Genomic DNA, 22,256 nt, shown 5'->3' with positions numbered 1-22,256 from the left:
GTTACGGGAATTTCAATGTCACACAAAAGGAGCTTGACATTTTTGAATGTCATGGTACTTAAAAAGAATTCTGTATAAAAAATGGAAATAAAAATAAATACTGCACATGAATATTATATATTGTTATTGATGAATACTGTTTATTAATAAAATTATGTTGTCAAAAAGAAGCGCTTTTATTTCAACTTAGAAACGAACATTTCGTACATTACAATCCAACATCTTTATATCATTTTGAATCGAGTTCCATAAATCGAGCCAGATTCAAATAATATTAATGCATATGTAAGATTGATAAACAATACTGTATCATAAGTACATGTATATCTATTGTCTGTTTAAGGACTGTATCAATTAAAGGTCCGTTGGAAAAAAATTCATCGATTACATTGAAACATGTGTAATTTTGTTTATTATTCTTTATAACGTATGTATTATTCTTTGAAAATATTGTACTCACAAAGGTGAATAATAATTATTCAAACCTCTTTTTAACTATAGTCTTTGAAATAGAAATTTCCTTTTGTAATCATTGTAATCTTCATGCACGACACTCTGTCTAATTTTATTTAATGTCTATTTTTTTTGGTCGACAATTATAATCAAAGCTTTGTTATACTTCTTAAAATAAAAGATCGATACTATGTATACATATACATATTATATATATACGATACCAATATCTCTTTTTTTAAATAACAAGGCAATATCATATGTAATTTATCAATCTTGCGTTGACTTTTTTTACCATTTGTCTACGTTGATGATGTAAAGAAGGGAACGATTCCTGAAGAAAGGAAAATACTAGTTGAAATAATTTGCAGATGATTTCACTTATACATTAAATTTGATCATAGCCTTAATAATTAACGCTTAACTTCTATAACTCACAATATAACGTTTAATATCATTGACAAAGGTTTCGTTCGATCAATAGATCGTATTACATTAATTATTATTATCATCTTGGAAGACATCATTGGAAGACTCGTTTCATGAATATTATCGTATCTCATTTAAATAACGTATTGTGACTGCGAGATGCTCCTACCCCTTTTTCCCTTAGATTTGATATCTAGATTAAAAAAATAACAAGTTACAGAATACTGAGTAGAACTGTTAATCTTTCTAAATAACAACATTAATATTATTTTTACGATAGCTGATCATGTCATAATGATATTAATATTATTCTGATATCTTTTATTCCTTTTAAGGTGGTGATTATATGGAAGTGCGATTAGCGGTAGGCGGCTTTACCTTTCATTTCATTCAACCTGTTTCCTTTGGTCGTAAAACATCTACTCAATAATAAAAGCCCAATCTTTATCTTATAGTCTCTTAATTATAACCGCGCAATATTTCCAACAATTGCCATACACATTCATTACGAACAAGTGTAGTTATAACATTAACCAAGAATGAAGTCGAGAAACATAAAATATTTTCACGTAGTAAAAACTAAGATTGCACTAAGATGCATATAACAATTATCGCTGTATGTGGCTTCTAGATGAATATAAGTGAATTAGATAATCCCTAAATTAACCTTTTCCTCAGGGATCAACTGGTACACTTATTAAGAAGCTAATTATAATACTAGCGAAACGTTCGGACAAAATTGCTGGCGGACATTCGGAGAGGCAGCTCAAACAGTAATAATTGTATAGATCTCGGAAGCTAAGTACCTAATATTTGAGTGAATTTAACGATACAATTGAATTGAAGAACATCTCGCAGCACCGAACTACTGCATTAGCTACATTCGTATTGCTTAAATTAAGTGTGATCTATGCGGCCTGCAAAGGCCTCGGAAGACATTGGATTATTATAACTAATTGTACTCATCCGTACATAACTGGTTACATATTTGCATTCGCTTGCACGACGAGGAGACGTTAGAATAGACTAATTTGTTGTTAACGTGTTGGCAGCTAAGATCCTGAAGTAATCGTAATGAGAAACGTTGTTATTCTCGGTTTTACACGTTCCGCCGACTAAATATCTCTAATTGTAAATTTAACAACGAACAACGCCTCCTCGGCGCGGCGCGTAGTCAACGTGTAGATAGAAATTACAAGATCCGCAATGTAATTATAAAATCCCGAAATCTGCGTAACAGTAGTTAACTTGTACGTACAATATTCACCGTGTGTTTCGCTTGTAAACGTATTGTGGAAGACATCGATCACTTACAACCAGCAATATATTGTTACGTTTACTGCACTCTAAATAGTCTAAATGTTGCCTAGAAAGCCCCTGAATGTCGACGATTTTTGTCAAGGAGAAGGAAGACATAAACCCAAACGAAGATGATAGGACACATGTCGAAGCCAAAATGTATACGCGAATAAATTCATTTTTTCTTCTCTACTAGATTTTCTCGCCTTAAATAGATCATCTGCTAGATATGTGTGAGTTCTGGTTGAATATAAATATACAATCTCAAAATGTCTCGAACCTTTTCGATTAAACAAATCTGTATGTTATATCTATTCAAACAATCGAAGAGATATACATTTTTCTTTTTCATAGAATCTCCCTAGTCGATGACACACAACTAGAATCTTTTTCTTTATTATTTCGTACGATTAACGTTAAAAAACGTTCGAAACCAGCAAAAATATAGACGCCGTTATGTTCTCAAGGGAATACGTAAGCGGATTGCACTGCAGTCGTTAAAAGCGATACGAATATTATCGTACAGTGCATATTCGATACATGTGTCATAAAATTTGATTCCCTTGAGCAGTATATCTACACGTACTTCTTCGTCTTACATGTTTCTATTTCCGTTGGAGAAACAAACGGAGATCGAGGGAGCTTAATCACACGTGTGATTGTTCAAAACGGCAGACCGATTTCAAAGGCATTAATCAAGGCAGAGCCTGAATCGTATACTCCGATTACACCGAAGAGTACACCGAGAAAGATCACGAAACAATCGTACGCGACTGCACTCCATTCCATGGAGTTTCTCTTTAGCTTTAAATGAAAATAACACGGCCATATAAATGATAACATTGTTCCGGTAAAGGAGCCTATGAACCCCATAAGAATACTGAAGTGGGGAATGAAGATCGCCATAAGAATGGTGAAAACGATCACACCAACTCGCCACGCCAGACCCCAGACTTTCAACTCGCGATCTACAGTCCATATGGTTGGGAAGATCGTTTTGGGTCTGCCTCTAAAGAACGCTCTCTCGAGAAGTTCGCAGGCAGCGTAATACGGCAAAGGATAGGAGAGTGCGGCTTTTATGACCAGGCAAAAATTTACCAGACCCTTAAAACTGGGCGAGTGTAAATTATTCGTGATCACCTGCTGTGTGTCATTCTGGAAAGTTAAAAAACAGATCCAACCAAAGAGCGATTTGAACGCGGCGGCCGCGATGTGGCTCCAGTTTAGCATCCAATCGAACTTGGATCGATCGATCAGATTGCCCTCCAACGTAGGTAAAAATATCTGCGAGGTATAGCTGAATACGATCACACCAAGAGAGATTGGAAAATTCTTTAGATCGGGCATCCATTTTACTTTGGACCAACCCCAATCACCGATTTCTAAAAGACAGTAGCCGACGATGATAGCGTTTATGAACAAGTGAGACATCGTGCACCAAAAACTAAGGACTGAGACATGCTGTAGGGATTTGAGAAAACCGAGAGGTAGTAAAAATATCCCGATCAACATCATCCAACTCCTAGTATCGATTGCACCTTCGGGGAACGTGCCTATCATCAGATCACCACAGACGACCACGTATAAAATACAAGTCATAAGTAATTCGATGATCTGAGCGATATTCACCGCTCTAGCACCCCACGTTGGTCCGAAACATTCTTTCGCAATGGCTACATATGAATCCCGTACGCGTACGCGTTGGCCAGTCGTGGTATCCAATTCATATAAACATTCAACGAGTATCTTGCCAGTATAACAACAGATATGAGCTATACCGATCATCGCAGCAATGGCCCAATAGCCACCTCGTAATACGGCGAATGGCAACGATACGATGAACATACCCTGCAAATCGAATAAATAAATCTAATCTTGCGGTATCGTATAAATACCAGAATCTGTCGTTGAATAAACAATACCTGTATTGCATTTGTAACGTTCCATGCTGCTTGCCATTCATTAATTTTTACTCCTGAGCCACCAAATTCGCCACCACCTTCGTCGTATTCGCTAAATTCACCGCTACTGACACTTCCTGTTCTAATTTTGTCCCTATGAAATTAAATCGCATGTATGAGCTCTTTCTACATAAGAATCTTTCTTCGATCGAATACCGAAGAACGAATTTACAATAGCTTTATAATAGTCCTTTTTATCTATTACTATACATACGCGAAAACGTTCATTTACCCGTTTCGTTGATAGCTGAAAGAGTCCTCAGCGATGCCTACATTATTCTGCTCCCGATATGCTTGATCTCCATTCATAGTTATCATTTCCGTGTTATCATGACCTTCGTCCAACGATTTGAACTGTGCATGTCCACTTTGTCCTGGAGTTTGTCGTTGACCTGGGCCTGGACCGCGAATAAGTTCCATACACGGACTATTCTCTGGCCATTTAGCTTTCAATGTTTCCCAAGCAACGTTTATCGTTGCCCCAAAGGATGGTATGTAGAATCCGCGAAAATTGGCCATTATTTAATTCGTTGCTTCTGAAAGTAGGCAAACTGCTTTTACAATCCTCGTTAAAATTTCCACGTTAGTAATTATGCATTCCCTCATTTGAAAATCTTAATAAGCAATATACTCGATTGTTGCTAGTTATTTGCATTATATTTACAAAATTTAAATTGTATATTAACAAATATTATGATATCATTTGTAATATAACATACATAATATGACTGTCAACTGTTGCGGATGAGTAATGTTGTTCGGTGTAACTCGGCAGTTAGCATTATCAGTTTTTAAGTATACTAAATATTATATATCAGATATACTTAGAGAATCCTTTCAATTTATACGAATTATACATATGTTCTACGAAAATTGGTAAAATTTCAATATAGAGAAATATCAATGTAATATAAATATATAAATGTTCATATCTTGCAATAAATAATAAAATGAGGGATAGAAATGAGCAATGAAATTCTATAATATTCAATTATTTTAGTATTCAAAAAATTTAATAAGACATTTGCATTAGTTATGGGCATATTTTAATGATTCTTTTTAGAGTAACTCAACCAACTCTGCCAGTTTATAAAAAATAATTAGAGTAACAGATGCAACACACGATATACAGGTCATTTTAATCGCTTGAATGAGAAGAATGGTTGAGTATATAGAGCGACACAATTCCATTCGATTAACGAGGAAATACTTTGTACACGTGTAATTGAACCCCGTGTTTAAATGACAATCCCTCATTGTGTTCCGTAAGCTCTTAATCGATTTAATCGTTTTTCCATCGTACGCTTCCAAACTTTTCATATACGTATCTGATGTCTCTCCTATGAATGTTTGCCCCTGATTTCTTGTACTCTTAAATATCGACCGGAGTCTCGATTTCTTGCTTCACTTACCGAATGACGAATAAAATTCGTCCCGCAAATATTCAGGGAAACTTAGCGGCGTTTGAACAGTGCGACGACAGACGCAACTTCCTCCAGCGCGAGTCTCGTCCCGTTCTCTTTTTTTTATTTTTCCAATTTCCTTGCCAGGCGTAACGAAAGGCTTGAATTAAAAAAGGGTCCAGCAGCAGCAAGTCCGAAGAACGGAAATACTTGAAAATAAAGGGTCGAAACCGTCTAACTACGTGGGCTACGACACCGCATGGTCGTCTACGGTCTACCGCGATCGTCGAGTCCCTAATCGCGAGCCCTTAATCGCGACATAGACTACGGGGATGGCGTATCAGGGGTTGGGAGATCCGAAGAATATGGCCAGCATCCCTCGAACGCGCAAGCCTCGATCGATGTGGTCCATGAGACATCTCTCGACATGTCAGTACTGTATTTAAAAGTCACGTCTCCCCACTTGAAACGAATTAAAAGAGAATGATTGCAAAGACTGACTCACTATGCGTATCGTATCTAGTATTGCAATATCTGAGTCGATTAGGTGTTTCTTGAGGCACCTAATGTCGCTTTATTGCTATTAGGAGCTCCTCATATTAGAAAAGATGTATTTCCTGTTGATATCTTAAAAGGTCACTTGACAAGACGAGACTGGTATTAAAATTTGTAAGAGGAGGTCGCGATTTAAACGAGCGCTTTTTTAATTAGGCTTGAATTTTAAAGATTAAGCTGTTTTTATTTTTTAAATATTTATTAAATGTGTAAACAATTAATGATCCTTAATCTGTTTTTATTTTATTAGCCTTTCCTTATATTTTTCTGCGTACCTGCCTATTTCTTCTTTGACCGTTAGTATCATTTTTTTAATAATGAATATTTTTTGTGAAAGCTATGCATTGTCAAAAACAACATCCAATACAATATCATATTTCATATTTCACATTATACATTTTTTAAATACTTGTAAGTACTAATGAACAATGAGAGCAACGGACATATGGATCTTCCGAATTTTCCCAAAGAGAGTTATGTTACATATATTAATAATAATGATAATTTTAATCATGATATCCTACTTTAAAGTGAAATATTAATATATATTATAAATATTAAAGATGACAGCATAGCGTAATTATTTACATAGCGTTAATTATTTACTAAAAAACATTTTGTAATGTAGATAACATTTGAAAATAACAATAATTTTATTATTTTGTATATAAATGTATATAATAAGATGTTATTTTATTATTTACTATGATACAATATTAAAGGTATTATAAGAGGGAAAAACCAATAATTTTAATAAATAAAGAAATCAACTTGTTTATTATTCATCTTAGATATGTTACTTTTCGTAATGATAATTGATAATTGATATTAACTTTACAATCATTTGTGTCCCTGCGTTTTGTAATTCAAATTATAACATTAACATCCAAACAAGCAATTCACGCATATAATATGAATACTTTACTATAATATATTGTATACAAAATAACCGCTAATTATTGAATTTAATAACTCTGGTAACAATATAAGGCCGTGAGATCACAACAAAAAATGCTTCTAACTTCTACTCTAAAGATATACATATCAATGAATTTATAACTTAAACTGCAGTAGAAGAGTGTGTTTGTGTGTGTGTGTGTGTGTGTGACTACAGCAGAAATTTGACATTTTCCACTAATTTTCTACAGTACGAAGCTTCTGTTACTATCATTCTGTTGTGGTTTTATATATTACTCTTGGTATATTTTACCAGGGTTAACTAAAAATTTTTGCTAAATTAAATCGATTTATTTTTCAGTCTTCCACTTATATGTATATAGTGTATACATTTTTTAAATGAATGCATATAAACCAGAAAATATGTAATTTTGGGTATTTTGTATATGCAGGAATGACACACAGATATTATAGTAAATGTACAAAGAGGAAAAATGTTAAATTTAACATCAAAGTTGGAGGACTAATAATATGTCACCAGCTTAGTCTAAGAATACAGCTAAATATTTGTCTTTAAATAATACAGTCGTAGATACCAAATTTTGTACTAACTAATTGCCCACCAAATACACTTAATACCCACAAATTTACATTAAATTGCACATAGTGACAAACAAAAGACACACAAGCAAACGCCATGAGATATACAGACATTTCTTAAAATTTTTATATAATGTTTCACAATGTTCAAATATTGTATAAGAAGTACTGTGTAGCAAGTAGTTTTATCGAAGGTACTTTTGTTTTACAGATCCAACAATAATCTATAACATAACTATGTTATACGATATGACAGTTAGAAATTAATTCTTTTATATGAGGATATCAATTATAACTTTAATGTCCATGTGGAAGTATTAATTTATATTTTATATGTTGAAGTAATTAATTTACTCATTAACATCCCTTTGTGTCTTTTGTGAGTCACTATCCGAAGTTAAACTTTCAATAGCACTATCTGGTTGTGAAATTGTTTCAGAACTCCTAGTCATACAGAGTTTATTAGATTTAACTTCTGTACGACTGGATTTAAAATTCTGATCTAGATTTGAATTTGAAGTGGAATGTAATGATATATTAGACTGAGCAGAAACTGGTCTTTGACATGAATGCAACATTAATTCTGGTCCTCCACCATATGTAGTTAAGAAGAATTGCCAGAGTTCTTCTGGTATTTGTCCATAATCTGAACCTATATATAAGTTTTATATTAAGATACACATATAAACTTATTACAAAGACTTTAACATACTATAATTTGAAACTTACCAACTTTGAGGATATTCTGACCATTCTTATTTATTATAATAGAATTGTTATCAATTGGTCCTGGTGGTTGAGTCTCTTTACCCCGTACAAAACTTTGCCATTGACGTAACCAAGCCATAGCCAATCCATATATGGCAGTAGGATTGTCAGTGTTATGGTTTAGCTGTTGAAATACCTCCATCTCATACTGTCTCCTTTTTTGTAATGATTCATATTTCTCTTCACAACTTGGACATTCATATAAATGTGTACACGCTGGACCCCCTCCAAATCTGAAACATTATTTTAGTCAATAATTTAAGTTTTAAATTAAAGGAATAATTTTGAAACATAATTTATGTAATACTTACGTATTATATAAATATTCCCAAACTGCTTGTGGAATAGGCATGCTAAGTTTATCTACAAATTGTGCTCTAACAGGATTAACACCACCATGTGGACAAAGAAAATCAGAATTATCTATAGGTCCTGGTTCCGAAAATGTATTAAAACGATTTATCCATTGCCGCGATACAAAAAAGTTCAGATCAGACAATTCTCTGGAAGAAATTTCCATCAATTCCATTGTTTTGTCGCGTAACTGCAACATTTCTGGTGACCACTTTTTATAAAATAACACATAAGCCTCACAATGCTTTACAGTTTCTGGCGAGACTTCTGTGACACATTGATCATCAAATTCAAACCATTTATTCACAATAGGATTTAATGCATAACAAGTATAATGACCACCACCAGCTGTACCATGATGACAAATAACTGATATTAAATCATACATGGTTACTTTGGATACACACTCTTTATGCAAATATGGTCGCATATCTAATCCTTCTAATGGAAATGAAACATAATTTGCTATTTTTGAACTAAACATTAATTCATGACGAAACCTTTTTAAATGGACACATAGTATCTCAGGTAGTTCTAAAACTTTTGAAAATTTAATTCCATTTCGCAGTTTGTTACACTTTTCACAACTGTACATATTATCTCCTTTAAGTTCATCTGCACTAAAAAATGCAGAAAGACAGTCATGAAGACTAACAACTGGCCCCCAAAACCAAGAACGCATCCATTGTAAGAACCATGACAGCCAACCAGACTGATTAGTTACATACACAACATCTGAACATGGTCCTGCCTTTTGCGGAGTTAAAGGTCCTTGATGTAACATATCAATATGATCTCTACTTGGAATGGGTAATGACAAATCTTGAAAAGTTTCTACTCTTGTTGAAATTCTATCACAAGTTAAACATTGTACGCTACTTAAAAGTTTTCCATCAAATATATCACTAATGATACTTCGTGTTTTCATTTGTTTCTTAGTCCTGTATTTCACAGGTGAATTTTGTGTTGATCTTTGTTGTTGAGAAAATGGTTGACTTTCTACAGTTGACTTTTTGATATTTCTATTCGTGAATTTGCTTCTTAGTTTTTCTGATTGAGATACTCTAGAATATCTTCTTTTTGTACCACGTTCACCTTCATCACTAAGAGAACTTTGTTCACTTACTCCAGAATCACAAGTTTCATATTCGGCATCTGATTGGCTAGAACCATTGCCATCAATTTCAGTTTCATCTTCATCTGAAGACTGTTCTCCTAGTCCCTTTAATCTCAACACATTGTCGCGATCATCTTCAATATGTTCTTTTAATTCTTCATGTAACTGATCCATAAAACATCTCAAAAATTCTTGAGTATCATGTTGATGATATCCTCTAAACATTGGATGGACTGTTCGAATACCAGATAATATTCCATGTGGTACAACATATCCTCTGGTTTTCTTATTCCACATATCTCGAATAAGGTTTAAATAGCTTAAGCTTAAACCAGGTTTTCTATCTTTGGACATATAGCTAACCATATGACCACAATCCAAAAAGAACTGTGTCAAAGGAGGTACATTTGATAAAGCTTGAAGTGCTGCATTCATGTAACATGTATTACCAATGTTTTGAAGACCAACAAGACCTCTTGGTTTTCCAGAAAAGTCTTTGCTTTCATCCGAGTCTGTACTATCTGGTGAATCACCAGATTTTTCATTAAATAATCCATCTTTCTCATAATTCACTCTATTTATAAGCTCACCATAAAACCTATTGTTTATAAAAAAGAAAATATATTTATTTGGTAAATACGTATGCCTCAAAAGTTTTCAGTATTTATTTTTTTAAGAATATAGTATAAATGAGAATTATATAAGAAGAATAAATAAAATACTTACTTATCCAATATAAGTCGATTAAGATCATCTGTTTTACAATCTATATTAATAGGTGCATCACCAGCAAACTTGTTACTTTGTGGTTTTATATCTACTTGAGTAGGTGACACTGGTGGTGATGGTACATGCCTAGTTATAACTTCTCTTTTACAAGAGTAACACCATATACGATTTGTGGAAAGATTCATATGAGCACAATGATTAGGAAATTTTTGGTTGTGTACAATGCTATGATCCAAATGTGTTTCTGGACACCCGACCCAACGACAATCAGGGAATAAGCATAACCATAAGTTAGGTCCATCCGTATCACATTCACTACATTTTTTAAACTTTTCCTTTTGCGACACAACAATCTCAATAAACGCGAGATCACCGCGATTGGCGATATGAGGACAATTCCTCGAAATCAGAGGCATTTGGATTTTGATATTCGTCCTGTCGATTATTATTGATCGTAGGACGTGAAATCGCGTGTACACTTTAGTTTTTCACATTCGTCTAAAATTTGGTTTACACGCGACTCGAATAATATTATAATCATTTTCTAACCTGACTGGGTCATGTCGTTCTTGGTGATCGAACATTATCCACGAAAACGATTGTCATTGGAAATAGTTGTGTTGAGAAAATTAGGTATTATAATCAGATAGCCAATGTAACAGAAAGAATACAGGTTGGTGTGCATGTTACAATCGATAATCGAATTGAAACCATTTAGAATAAACACGTTGTCATGTTTTCGTGATTCATATTAAATTTATGTTGAATAATTAACATTCGCATAATAATTATTATAACTTTTTATTTCTAATATGTATTTATGCCCCCAAAATTTATAATTTATATGTATAGTGATATTAATCACAATACTTATCTAAGTCCATTGCGATAGATGTCGCGTTGTTAGACAAAATGTTGTCAGTGAACAAACCTCAGGTTGGCTACCGCTGTGTATTTCTCTTAATAACTTGACTGTAAATCGAGAGCAAAGTGCACATGGATTATTAATACACATCAATAAGTTTTTAACATTTTAAGCATATTTCGATAGTATAGATAAACGGTTGGTTATTTTTTGTGCAAATATATTCATACTGGTAACTATAAAAAGTATATTATCACACATTTCGTAAAATTCTTGAAATTAACCTATATGCTAACCTTCTGTTTTTTATTTACTAAAATATTTGATAGACTTAAATGTTCTTTGACGCAAAGAGAGATATTTATCACTGAAAAAAAATGAATTTCGTTTTTATTTTGATTAAAACAAATCGTAATATTTTTCCTTTTATAGTAGGAAAAATGGTGTTGTCGTGTCGATTTTATAAAGAAAAGTATCCTGAAGTGGAAGATGTAGTCATGGTGAATGTACGTAGCATAGCTGAAATGGGAGCATATGTACATTTATTAGAATATAATAATATTGAGGGTATGATCCTCCTTTCTGAATTGTCTAGAAGACGTATTAGATCTATTAATAAACTTATTAGAGTAGGAAAAACTGAACCAGTTGTTGTTATTAGGGTTGACAAAGAGAAAGGTAAAGTATATAAAAGCTTTATGCATGAAATAATCCTAAAATTATTTTAATCATTTCACCTAATAGTTCATTAAATGATTCAATATAGGTTATATTGATCTTAGTAAACGTCGTGTATCAGCTGAAGATGTAGAAAAATGCACAGAGAGATATGCAAAAGCAAAGGCTGTAAACTCAATATTAAGACATGTTGCAGAATTATTACATTATGATAGTGACGATCAGCTAGAGGAATTATATCAAAAAACTGCATGGCATTTTGAAGAAAAATATAAGAAACAAAAAGCTTCTGCATATGATTTTTTTAAGCAATCAGTTTTGTGAGTACAAGGAATAAAACATGTGAAATGAAATATTGTTAGTTTTGTATAGTAATGATTGATAAAACATTGTCACTTTAGGGATCCATCTATTTTAGCAGAGTGTGGACTTGATGAACATACAAAAGAAGTATTATTAAATAATATTAAACGAAAATTAACTTCTCAAGCAGTAAAAATTAGAGCAGACGTAGAAGTAGCTTGTTATGGTTATGAAGGAATTGATGCAGTGAAAGCTGCTTTAAAAGCTGGTTTAGCTCTTTCCATTGATGAACTTCCAATTAAAATTAACTTAATTGCACCACCACTGTATGGTATGTCTCTACTTTTATGTTTTTGCATAATCTTCATCTGTGGATAAAAACTTAAAAATTTTATTTTATTTTAGTTATAACAACATCTACACCAGAAAAACAAGATGGTTTAAAGGCATTAAATGATGCCATTGACGCTATACAAAATAAAATAACATCATTGGGAGGTGTATTTAATGTTCAAATGGCTGTATGTTTTGTCATTATTATTAGAAACTTATACATATTCGAACCTTTTATGTATATGACAATAATTTTTTAATTTATAGCCAAAAGTTGTTACTGCAACTGATGAAGCAGAATTAGCAAGACAAATGGAACGAGCTGAACTTGAAAATGCTGAGGTTGCTGGTGATGATGATGAAGAAGAAGTGGAAGGAATGGATGGATTTAGTGGCGGTGAAGGTGCAGAGGAAGATAAAAAACCCGAAAACGATTCTCAAGAAGAAGAATAAACATAGAATAAATTAACAAATTATCACGTTTCATTAACTAACAGTTGTTTCTAAATTACAATTGTACTTTTATAAGTACTGCCTTGTTGGACATTATGCAGAATATTTCAAATATGTACACAAAAATCAATGTATTATAATTTATAAATAATTTTTTATGAACTTCATGAAATAAACAGATCAATAATGTCTAAATTACTAATAGAAAAATTATCTTTTTTCATATTGGCAATATATTTCCAATTTTTTACTTAATAAATTTAAATTCTAATCCTTTAATCTTTTACATGTTTATGATATATGTCAATTGCAAAATACTTATGTATTTGATCTTATTAGAATACAAATTTTACACAGATATTTGTATTTTTATACTTTTATTAAAACTTTATACAGTTTCATTTAAATTGCTTATTCATTTGCAATCGTGACTTCCACTTCAACACCAGGTTCAATGGAAATGCTTGTAATTTGCTTTACAATTTCTGATGGTGAATACAAGTCAATAACTCTCTTGTGAATGCGCATCTGGAAACGATCCCACGTTTTTGATCCTTCACCACACGGTGTTTTACGTGTGGTTATCCTTAAGATTTTCGTGGGCATACGAACTGGACCCTTCACCTTAAGTTTTTGTTTATTTGCTCCATTTATCAATTCCGAGCACACTAAAACAACATGTACAATTAAGAAAATGTATGCAATAATAATATAAAATAATATTGTATAAAGATAACACATACAAAAAACAATTTACCTTTTTCGAGAGAGCGTACATTTCGTGAAGTTAGCGTAATCCTAATTCTGTGAATAGGAGTTACTTCTTGTCCTGGTTTTTCAGGGTTGTCAACTTTTGTACTTGCCTAAAATATTATTGAATAAACCACAATTAATATTATTAAATGAAAACATATAGCTGTAAACCGCGTGTTTGGGCATACAATTAACCTAACAAATAGAACTTATATAAAAAAACTTATAATTCGTTAAACCAATTTAATTGAAAATCTTATTTTCAGTGAAAATTAACAACATAATCACACACCATTGTTTAATTGCTTTCCTGGTCGAGATGATCAATTTCTTTTTAAACAAACTGATCAGCGCTGAACCAATGCAGGCACACGTTGCATGTGCTAAACTGAAAGAGATAGGAAACACCATGATTTCCGGTTAGGTTTGATTCAAATATTCTAATAATTTCTAGTGAAAATGCATTAGTAAATACATTTTTTTAATGAAATTCACTTTATACATAAATAATATTACATACTAATAAATTTTATATTAATTTATATTTACAAAATCAAAGACAATTTCCATAATTAATTCCAAAAATTAATCTTATTCGTTATCAGATTATAATCATTTATACAATTAAATTATTAATAAATTATATGTTTAAAAAATTTAATCTGTATTTTTATTTTTATGATATGTATTATCTGGTTAATTACAAACTTTTAGCTGTACATATTATTTGTTCTAAATTCTACCGCTAATTGCATATGCTTAAATGTTGTTTTCATTAGAATTCTTTATGACTACTTCGTCCAGATGTACATAACAGAACATTACATTATTGGTGCAGTATGTTTTTTCGTATATTCTAACCAATAGCATTACTGTTACATTCCCTTCAGTACTTTTATGTTAGTGTTGTTTAACTACTTGAATCTGAAGTATTCTCCAATAAAGTTAAATGTGGATGACTTCAAGTGATCGAATGCGCTGTCGCGTCCTTTGACACGCTTAACCGTTTACGAAAACGATTTCGCTACACTTTTGCTGACATTTTGATCGTTTTACCATGCCAGATATTTACAAAAAATTCAGGAAGTTACGTCGAACGCGATATATTCGCACTTAGTAATAATTACAACGTGAAAGTGTGTGAACTCCAAAAACTAAAATAGTGCCGTGTATCCATCACATATATTTGCTTTATTGATATTTTGAGTGTCACAGGCCTTGTGGTGCCTATGCATATCTTGAGGTAATACATTCTCCATTGGATGTAATATCCAACATCTTTTGTATAACAATGTATTTTGAAATTCTTTAGCTTTATAAGTGTGCTAAATAGTATTACTGTTTACATTGTTTTCTTATATTTATGCACAAATCATAGACATAACCTATGATGCTCCATTATAATTTGTTTTAAAGTACTAGTATTATATTTTATACAAGTAAACATATATTAGCATGTTATATTATCTTTTTATTAATTTATTTAAGTCATACTTTTGCTATATGATTTGTATTTGTTGTACGTATGTAGAAGCTTCTACTTACTATTTGTGTTGATATCAAAACTATAATGGCATGTGAGGATAAAAGCTACTAGTTTGATAATAACATAAATATTCATGTTTATTTTTATTTTTAACTCATGTAATCTCTTTTAATTTGTTGATTTTATGTTTATTTTTATCATTTTAACATTATACACTTTATATTTTCTTATTCAGTTATATAATTGATTAAGCATTATACAAAAATCATTATTATATTGTAAATTATTACAATATATCATTATGTACATTGAATTATAAATTATATTATAAAATATCAAAATATATGTGAAGTTGGAAGAGTTGCATTGTATAGTTGTAACAAACATTGTTTTATTTTAATAAAATGACTTTATTACTTAAATCATTAAAAATAACATTTTAAGGCAGAACAATAACTAATGAGACATATAATATTTCAGAATTTGGACGGTGTTCTAGATTATTTTAAGGATATAAAGTTTCTCATATTTGGTTAAATCATTTAGTAAACATGTCGGAAATAGTTTACCCGCAAGGGTGCAGATCTGTCACAGAAGATCTGGGTCCAGATGAACTTATTAGAAGATTAAAGGTATATCTGATAAAATGATTTATATCTTATATAAAATATAAAAGAGACAGTAGATAAAACAATTAAAGATAACTGATATCAAAATTTATCAAATAGACATTAGCTCATACATTACAAGCAATGGGTCAAGATGAAGGGATGTATCAACAATATATACCACTTGCATTACATTTGGCAGAAGAACATTTTTTAATGCATCAGAGTAAAGATGTACAACTTTTGATTGCATGTTGTATTGCTGATGTTTTGAGGGTTTATGCTCCAGAAGCTCCATATAAAGATGCAGAGCAGGTAATATAAGTTAATTAATTATAACATTTCATAGAATATTTTATATAAATGTTTCTAATTCTTTTTAGAAATTTAAGGATTTAATAATAAATTAATACCCTTATCTGTTATAGGTTAAAACAATATTCTTGTTTCTGATTAAACAACTAGCTGGACTAAAAGATCCAAAAGATCCCGCTTTTAAAAGATATTTTTATCTTCTGGAAAATTTAGCATATGTGAAATCATTTAATATGTGTTTTGAATTAGAGGACTGCCAAGAAATCTTTTGCGCACTTTTTTCTCTTATGTTTAGGATAGTAAAGTATGTTTAACATGATTATACAGTACATAAATACAATATATATATGAATAGTTAATTAATTGCTTGTAATTCTAATGATTTCAGCGATGAACATTCTGGGAAAGTCAAAAGTTTTATGTTAGATGTATTATGTCCACTTATTACAGAATCTGACATTGTTAGCAATGAACTTCTAGATATCATACTTATGAACATTGTAGAACCAAACAAAACACAAAAGAAGAATGCATATTTACTTGCAAAGGAATTGGTGATCAAATGTAGTGATACATTAGAACCATACATTCAAGCAGTGAGTAGAATAAAAGAAACACTTTTTTTTTGTTTGTAAATCTATAACACAAGAAGGTAAAAGTTAATAATACCAAACCTTTTTATATTTTAAAATTCATAGTTCTTTAACCATGTACTGATCTTGGGCAAAGAGGAGAAGAGCTTGCAAATTTGCAAGAAAGTGTATGATTTAATTTATGAGTTAAATCACATATGTCCAAGCGTCTTGCTGTCCGTCCTACCACAATTAGAATGTAAACTAAAATCTTCCTCTGAATCTGAAAGATTGGGTGCTGTAGCATTATTAGCAAGAATGTTTTCCGAGAAAGGATCTCAGTTAGCTGTGCAACACACACAATTGTGGCGTGCATTTTTAGGAAGATTTAATGACATCAGTGTATCAATTCGTATCAAATGTGTGCAGTATTCAATGCATTTTTTATTAAACCATCCTGAACTGAGAAAGGATATTACTGATACGTTAAAGTTAAGACAACATGATGCAGATGAAAGTGTACGATATGAAGTTGTGATGGCTATAGTGACCACTGCTAGAAGGGATTTCGAAGTGGTGTCAGACAGTGAAGATTTGTTAGAATTTGTTAAAGAAAGAACATTAGATAAAAAGGTATGTTATTTTTTACATGAAAATATGTAAACTATGAGTATGAAAAAAATATTAATATTTGTTTCAATTTTCAGTTTAAAATCAGGAAAGAAGCAATGGCAGGATTAGCAATGATATATAAAAAACATTTGAATGATGCAGATGTACCACAAGCTACGAAAAAGGCTGTTACTTGGATAAAAGATAAAATATTACATGGTTATTACATGGCAGGAATGGAAGATAGATTACTAGTAGAAAGATTACTAAACACTTGTTTAGTACCTTACCAACTACCAGCTGGTGAAAGAATGAAAAAGTTGTATCATTTATTAGGTACAATTGATGATCATGCATCTAAAGCATTTGTAGAATTACAAAAGCATCAGCTTGCGTAAGTACACTCTTAATTTTTTTTTTATTATTATCTTATATATATTCATTTTATACTTTTATATAAAATTTTATATTTCAGTGTACGAAGAGCAGTGGTTGAATGGTTAGAAATTGTAAAAAAGCCAGACGCCATGGTTGAACTTGTAGCTAAGATTCATCAGATATCTCGCTTTCTACCAGATCCTATGAAAGTTCAAGAATTTATACAGAAGTTCAGTGCTCACATGAGAAAAGATTCGGCTTTATTACAAGGAATGGAAACAATAGTTCAACCAAACGTTTCTTGTAAAGAGTGTGCAGATACAATAAGTATGGTTCTTAAAAAATTGGGTCAACCTGTCATGACGAATTTGTATTACAACACAATAAAAATGCTATTGGAAAGAGTCAGTTCTGTAATGATTGATGAAGAAGCAATTAGGGTAAGTAATGCATGTGGCTGTATTTTTGCATGTCTTTATATTCATATCTTTATATCAATTATGTTTTAACAGGTCTTAATTGGATATGTATTAGATTGTTTAAAAGGTGGCAATGTAATAGAAGAAGTTGGACTTAATCCGAACAATGCAGGTGAAAAGGGTTTAAGGTTACTTGTGGTAAGTCTATAATTTTATTGTACAAAGACATATGATCTTCGCTTTTCATGTTACTAATTCATTTTTATATGTATATAAAATGTTTTTCTTCTAGATGCTTTCATTTGTATTTGGTCCACATTTTCTTCATAATGATATTTTGATGCAACTTGTTCATCTTTTGGAATTGGAAGATGAAATGGTAGCACCGTTGGTTCTTTCGATTTTCACATTTTTAGGGAAATATAAACCTTTATGTGATGTTGCACCGGATATTATGAACCTTATGGTTCCAATATGTAAAAATTTCGCAGAAACAGGAACACCAAAACAAGCAAAACAAGCTGTCAGGTGTTTATTTGTTAATATGACCAATATTCATGATACTATTTTCCCTGAAATTATTGAAAGAATTAAAAATAGTCTTACACCAACTTCAGAATATTATCGAACATCTATAGTTACATTAGGTCACATAGCTTATAATTTACCAGAAAAGTATCAAGTACAAATAAAAAATATGGTGTCTAGGAAGGTAAGTTCTGCTAAATATTATATTATTATTTCAAACTTATGATAATGTGATTTAGTTCAGATTAAGTGTGCTGAATTTATAGATAGTCAAGGAGTTATTAGTGAAAGAAAGCAGTGAACAAACTGCTGATACCATTGAAGGAGACTGGTGCAGGGAAGATCAATTACCTGAAGAAACACGTTGTAGATTAGAAGGATTGAAGTGCATGGCACGCTGGTTACTAGGATTGAAGACTGATGTGCTCTCTGCACAAAAAACGTTTAGAATGCTGAATGCATTTGTAGTAAACAAAGGAGATCTTTTACAGCAGGGTCGTTTAAGTAAAGCAGAAATGAGTTGGTTGCGCTTACAAGCTGGTTGTTCAATGTTGAAGATCTGCGAACAAAAAGGCGTTGGTGATCAGTTTACAGCAGAACAATTCTATAATTTATCTCAGCTCATGGTGGTACGTTTCTCCAAACTATGATTTATTGATTTATTTCTTAAAAATAAATTTTGCATATTTTTATGTAAATAGAGAAAGAAAATTGATTAACAATATTGTGAAAATGTATTTTTTTCATAGGATGAAGTTCCACAAGTGAGGGAAGCTTTTGGTAGTAAATTACATAAAGGACTTGGAAGAGGAATTCCAAATAAGTGTTTGCCACTAGACTTTATGGGTTATTATGCACTTGCTGGTAAAGAACAGGACAAAAGATTAAAATGTGTTTTAAAAACTTATATGCAAACTGATATAAATAAAAGGAGAGATTATGTTAAGACATTGTCATTGGGTACAGTGGAACGGGCCATGGGTAAGAAACTAAATAGTAAGGCATTATCGAAATATTGTTTAATATTATTCTTTTATTATTAAACACGTATTATTAGAAAAAGATAAATATAAAATATTTTATTCAATTGTTATTACAGGTCAACTGCCTCACATTCTTCCTGATTATATGCTAGTATTTGCAGTACCTATTCTTGCACATGATCCTGAATTTACAAGTCATTTGATGGTTAATCAGTTGAAAGTGATACAACAATGTTTGTGGTTTATATTAGAACCCCTTATAACGAAAAATGAATATTATTGTTATGGTTTTTATAAAAATCTCATAGAACGAATGAAGAGTCATAAGGATGCTTTAAAACCTGAGGATAATAACATGAATTATGTAATTATAACAAATTATTTATTATTTATGAATCAGTTATAAAAAGCTTATATTTACTATGTACTTGCAGAAATTGTGGGCTGTTTGCGATTTGGCTATGAATGTGATATATACAAAAACGACAAATTTTGATATGAAAGAATTTCCAAGTGAAACACGAATTCCCACCATGTACTTCAAACGAGCGGATGAATTATTGACTAACACTAGGAATTACTTACCTGCTGAAATGCAGATAAACATGTCGAGTCCTAAAGGAAAGGGTTCTCTTCATAATACACATTCTGTCAGTGAAAGACCACAACGTAGGGCTAAGTCAAAACAACAGAAGGAAGTGGGCATTGGGCCGAACGAAACTGATGCAAGGGTAAGACAACTAAAATAATGTATAGGATAATTTTAGACACAGTATGATTTAGAGTAGATTCTTATATATATGTCGGAGGTGAAAGGACATCGGAACCTTTCTTTAGAAGTTCTCCTAAAAAACAGAGATTGACCCGAGGAGTGGGTAAAGGACTATATAAGGGCAGTTCGGTGACTCATTATGTCACCTCGAGCCCAAACCCATCGTCATAAACCTTAAGTGACCGCATAACTATTTCTTCGCTTATTTTTTAAATGTCGTTGTCGTAAACATCTGGATTGGGGTATTGGGTTTTTCCGAACATTCTAAAGAAAGGTCCCGATGTCCTTTCATCTCCGACATATACATTACGTTTGTAATTTGTAAGTTTGTATACGATATATATATATATATCTAAATAATAGTCTTAAAAAGTCTATGAGTATATGTAATTTCAAGCTGCAAATTGGAGAAGTGGAATGTATTGATGCGCAGGTAAAATTATTTTTAATACATTTATATTCAACATCTATTTCTCTTTTGTAGTATATTATACTTCATATTTCAAAAATATAAAGTACATGTATTATATTTAATATATTTACTTACAGCCAGCGGAAGCATCGGAAACTAGAATTCAATTACCTGGTTTAGAGGAAGAAGTAAGAAAAACATATTTATGATTGTAATTTGATATATAGTAAAGATATGATTTTTCAGATTGAAGAACCACCAGCAAAGAGGGCATTAAGAGAATCAGACAAAGTAAATAAATAATTAAGTGAATGAACTGTATTCAAAGGGATGTTAGGAATAGGGGAAAGACCGTGATCATCATAAGAATTAAAGAATCTAAAAATACTTTACAAATTAGAAAACAGAATATTTTGATTATGTACAACAATTAATAAACCTGTCGTTCGCGTATGTCTAGACAGTAAGATGTTAAGATAATGATACATTAACGTCAAATAATTGATACATATAAGCTTACAAGTCAAGAAACTTCATGAAGTTGCATCGCATTCATAAGGAAATTAAAAATTTACTAACTGATCATATAGAAAATATTTTTCTTTCAATTGTAAAGAAAAAAAAAACATAAACTTGGTTTGGTTCTAATTTCTCTACACGTTAAAAAAAGCAATGGCACATTCATTGATAAAAAATACAATCCTTTGTATAATTAATAACTGTTTAACCACCATCTTTTTTACATAAGTCTTCGAAAATGTTTCCCTTTCTTTCTTGTGAAACATCTGACAATTGTTGTATTGTTCACTTTTGCATTGACGAATACAAATGTTTATATATACTATTTCATGTGCATTTTTCTTCATAGATTAATGAGATTGTATACAAAATTTTTGTAACAAACTATTCCAAATAGTAAAATCCTTACATGATATCATCAAACTTAATTGTAGTTTTCAGAAAAAAGTAATCGAAAACCACATTTATTACATGAAATACATCGAAATAATACACTTCATTAAATCTTTACACGCAGAAGAGAACAACATAACGTTGTTGGATTTCTGTGAACATCATGTACTAAACAAAAGGGTGTGTATCAATTGGCTTTGTGATCCAAAGTTGTTTGATTCTATTAATCTGATTATCATTATTATTATATTATATTATAATTAAGATTATTGCCTTAATGCTATAATTATTTTATTGAAAGAATGACAA

General features: G+C 31.4%; 5 protein-coding genes across 9 annotated transcripts; 2 read left to right on the top strand and 3 right to left on the bottom strand.

Moving 5' to 3' along the window:
• VGAT (vesicular GABA transporter) lies at nucleotides 1-6,093 on the bottom strand. The gene is made up of 4 exons (XM_033342232.2): nucleotides 5,555-6,093; nucleotides 4,375-4,678; nucleotides 4,104-4,236; nucleotides 1-4,029 (listed from the first exon to the last, which is right to left on the bottom strand). Exons 2-4 carry the CDS (start codon nucleotides 4,659-4,661, stop codon nucleotides 2,845-2,847), a joined length of 1,605 nt encoding a protein of 534 aa, XP_033198123.1. The 5' UTR covers nucleotides 4,662-4,678; nucleotides 5,555-6,093; the 3' UTR covers nucleotides 1-2,844.
• A 755-nt stretch (nucleotides 6,094-6,848) lies between these two features.
• Usp20-33 (Ubiquitin specific protease 20/33) lies at nucleotides 6,849-11,210 on the bottom strand. Its single transcript, XM_033348035.2, has 4 exons — nucleotides 10,563-11,210; nucleotides 8,677-10,434; nucleotides 8,327-8,598; nucleotides 6,849-8,249 (listed from the first exon to the last, which is right to left on the bottom strand). The coding sequence occupies exons 1-4, from the start codon at nucleotides 10,979-10,981 to the stop codon at nucleotides 7,948-7,950; spliced, it is 2,751 nt and encodes a 916-aa protein (XP_033203926.1). The 5' UTR covers nucleotides 10,982-11,210; the 3' UTR covers nucleotides 6,849-7,947.
• A 274-nt stretch (nucleotides 11,211-11,484) lies between these two features.
• eIF2alpha (eukaryotic translation initiation factor 2 subunit alpha) lies at nucleotides 11,485-13,407 on the top strand. Of its 2 annotated transcripts, none has more exons than XM_033348082.2 (6): nucleotides 11,485-11,628; nucleotides 11,863-12,108; nucleotides 12,197-12,428; nucleotides 12,510-12,742; nucleotides 12,817-12,932; nucleotides 13,012-13,407. In XM_033348082.2, exons 2-6 carry the CDS (start codon nucleotides 11,871-11,873, stop codon nucleotides 13,195-13,197), a joined length of 1,005 nt encoding a protein of 334 aa, XP_033203973.1. In that variant the 5' UTR covers nucleotides 11,485-11,628; nucleotides 11,863-11,870; the 3' UTR covers nucleotides 13,198-13,407. The 2 variants fall into 2 exon arrangements, with proteins under 2 accessions (XP_033203973.1, XP_033203950.1); XM_033348059.2 differs by having other exon boundaries at nucleotides 11,489-11,662.
• Nucleotides 13,408-13,557: 150 nt separating this feature from the next.
• On the bottom strand, nucleotides 13,558-14,368 carry RpS20 (ribosomal protein S20). The gene is made up of 3 exons (XM_033348093.2): nucleotides 14,243-14,368; nucleotides 13,955-14,060; nucleotides 13,558-13,865 (listed from the first exon to the last, which is right to left on the bottom strand). Exons 1-3 carry the CDS (start codon nucleotides 14,243-14,245, stop codon nucleotides 13,609-13,611), a joined length of 366 nt encoding a protein of 121 aa, XP_033203984.1. The 5' UTR covers nucleotides 14,246-14,368; the 3' UTR covers nucleotides 13,558-13,608.
• A 547-nt stretch (nucleotides 14,369-14,915) lies between these two features.
• pds5 (cohesin associated factor B pds5) lies at nucleotides 14,916-22,225 on the top strand. 4 transcript variants are annotated; one of them, XM_033348004.2, is made up of 17 exons: nucleotides 14,916-15,193; nucleotides 15,917-16,068; nucleotides 16,165-16,359; nucleotides 16,473-16,663; nucleotides 16,748-16,955; nucleotides 17,058-17,564; nucleotides 17,639-17,937; nucleotides 18,019-18,361; nucleotides 18,434-18,538; nucleotides 18,633-19,052; nucleotides 19,135-19,497; nucleotides 19,618-19,849; nucleotides 19,968-20,215; nucleotides 20,286-20,582; nucleotides 21,021-21,056; nucleotides 21,173-21,223; nucleotides 21,282-22,225. In XM_033348004.2, the coding sequence occupies exons 2-17, from the start codon at nucleotides 15,988-15,990 to the stop codon at nucleotides 21,336-21,338; spliced, it is 3,633 nt and encodes a 1,210-aa protein (XP_033203895.1). In that variant the 5' UTR covers nucleotides 14,916-15,193; nucleotides 15,917-15,987; the 3' UTR covers nucleotides 21,339-22,225. The 4 variants fall into 4 exon arrangements, with proteins under 4 accessions (XP_033203895.1, XP_033203886.1, XP_033203913.1 ...); XM_033347995.2 differs by having other exon boundaries at nucleotides 19,618-19,864; XM_033348022.2 differs by lacking the exon at nucleotides 21,021-21,056.
• Nucleotides 22,226-22,256: the final 31 nt, after the last annotated feature.

Source organism: Bombus vancouverensis, chromosome 13, assembly GCF_051014615.1.
Source record: "Bombus vancouverensis nearcticus chromosome 13, iyBomVanc1_principal, whole genome shotgun sequence".
In the NCBI taxonomy this organism is placed as follows: domain Eukaryota; kingdom Metazoa; phylum Arthropoda; class Insecta; order Hymenoptera; family Apidae; genus Bombus; species Bombus vancouverensis.
This window is presented reverse-complemented; position numbering and strand designations above follow the sequence as displayed.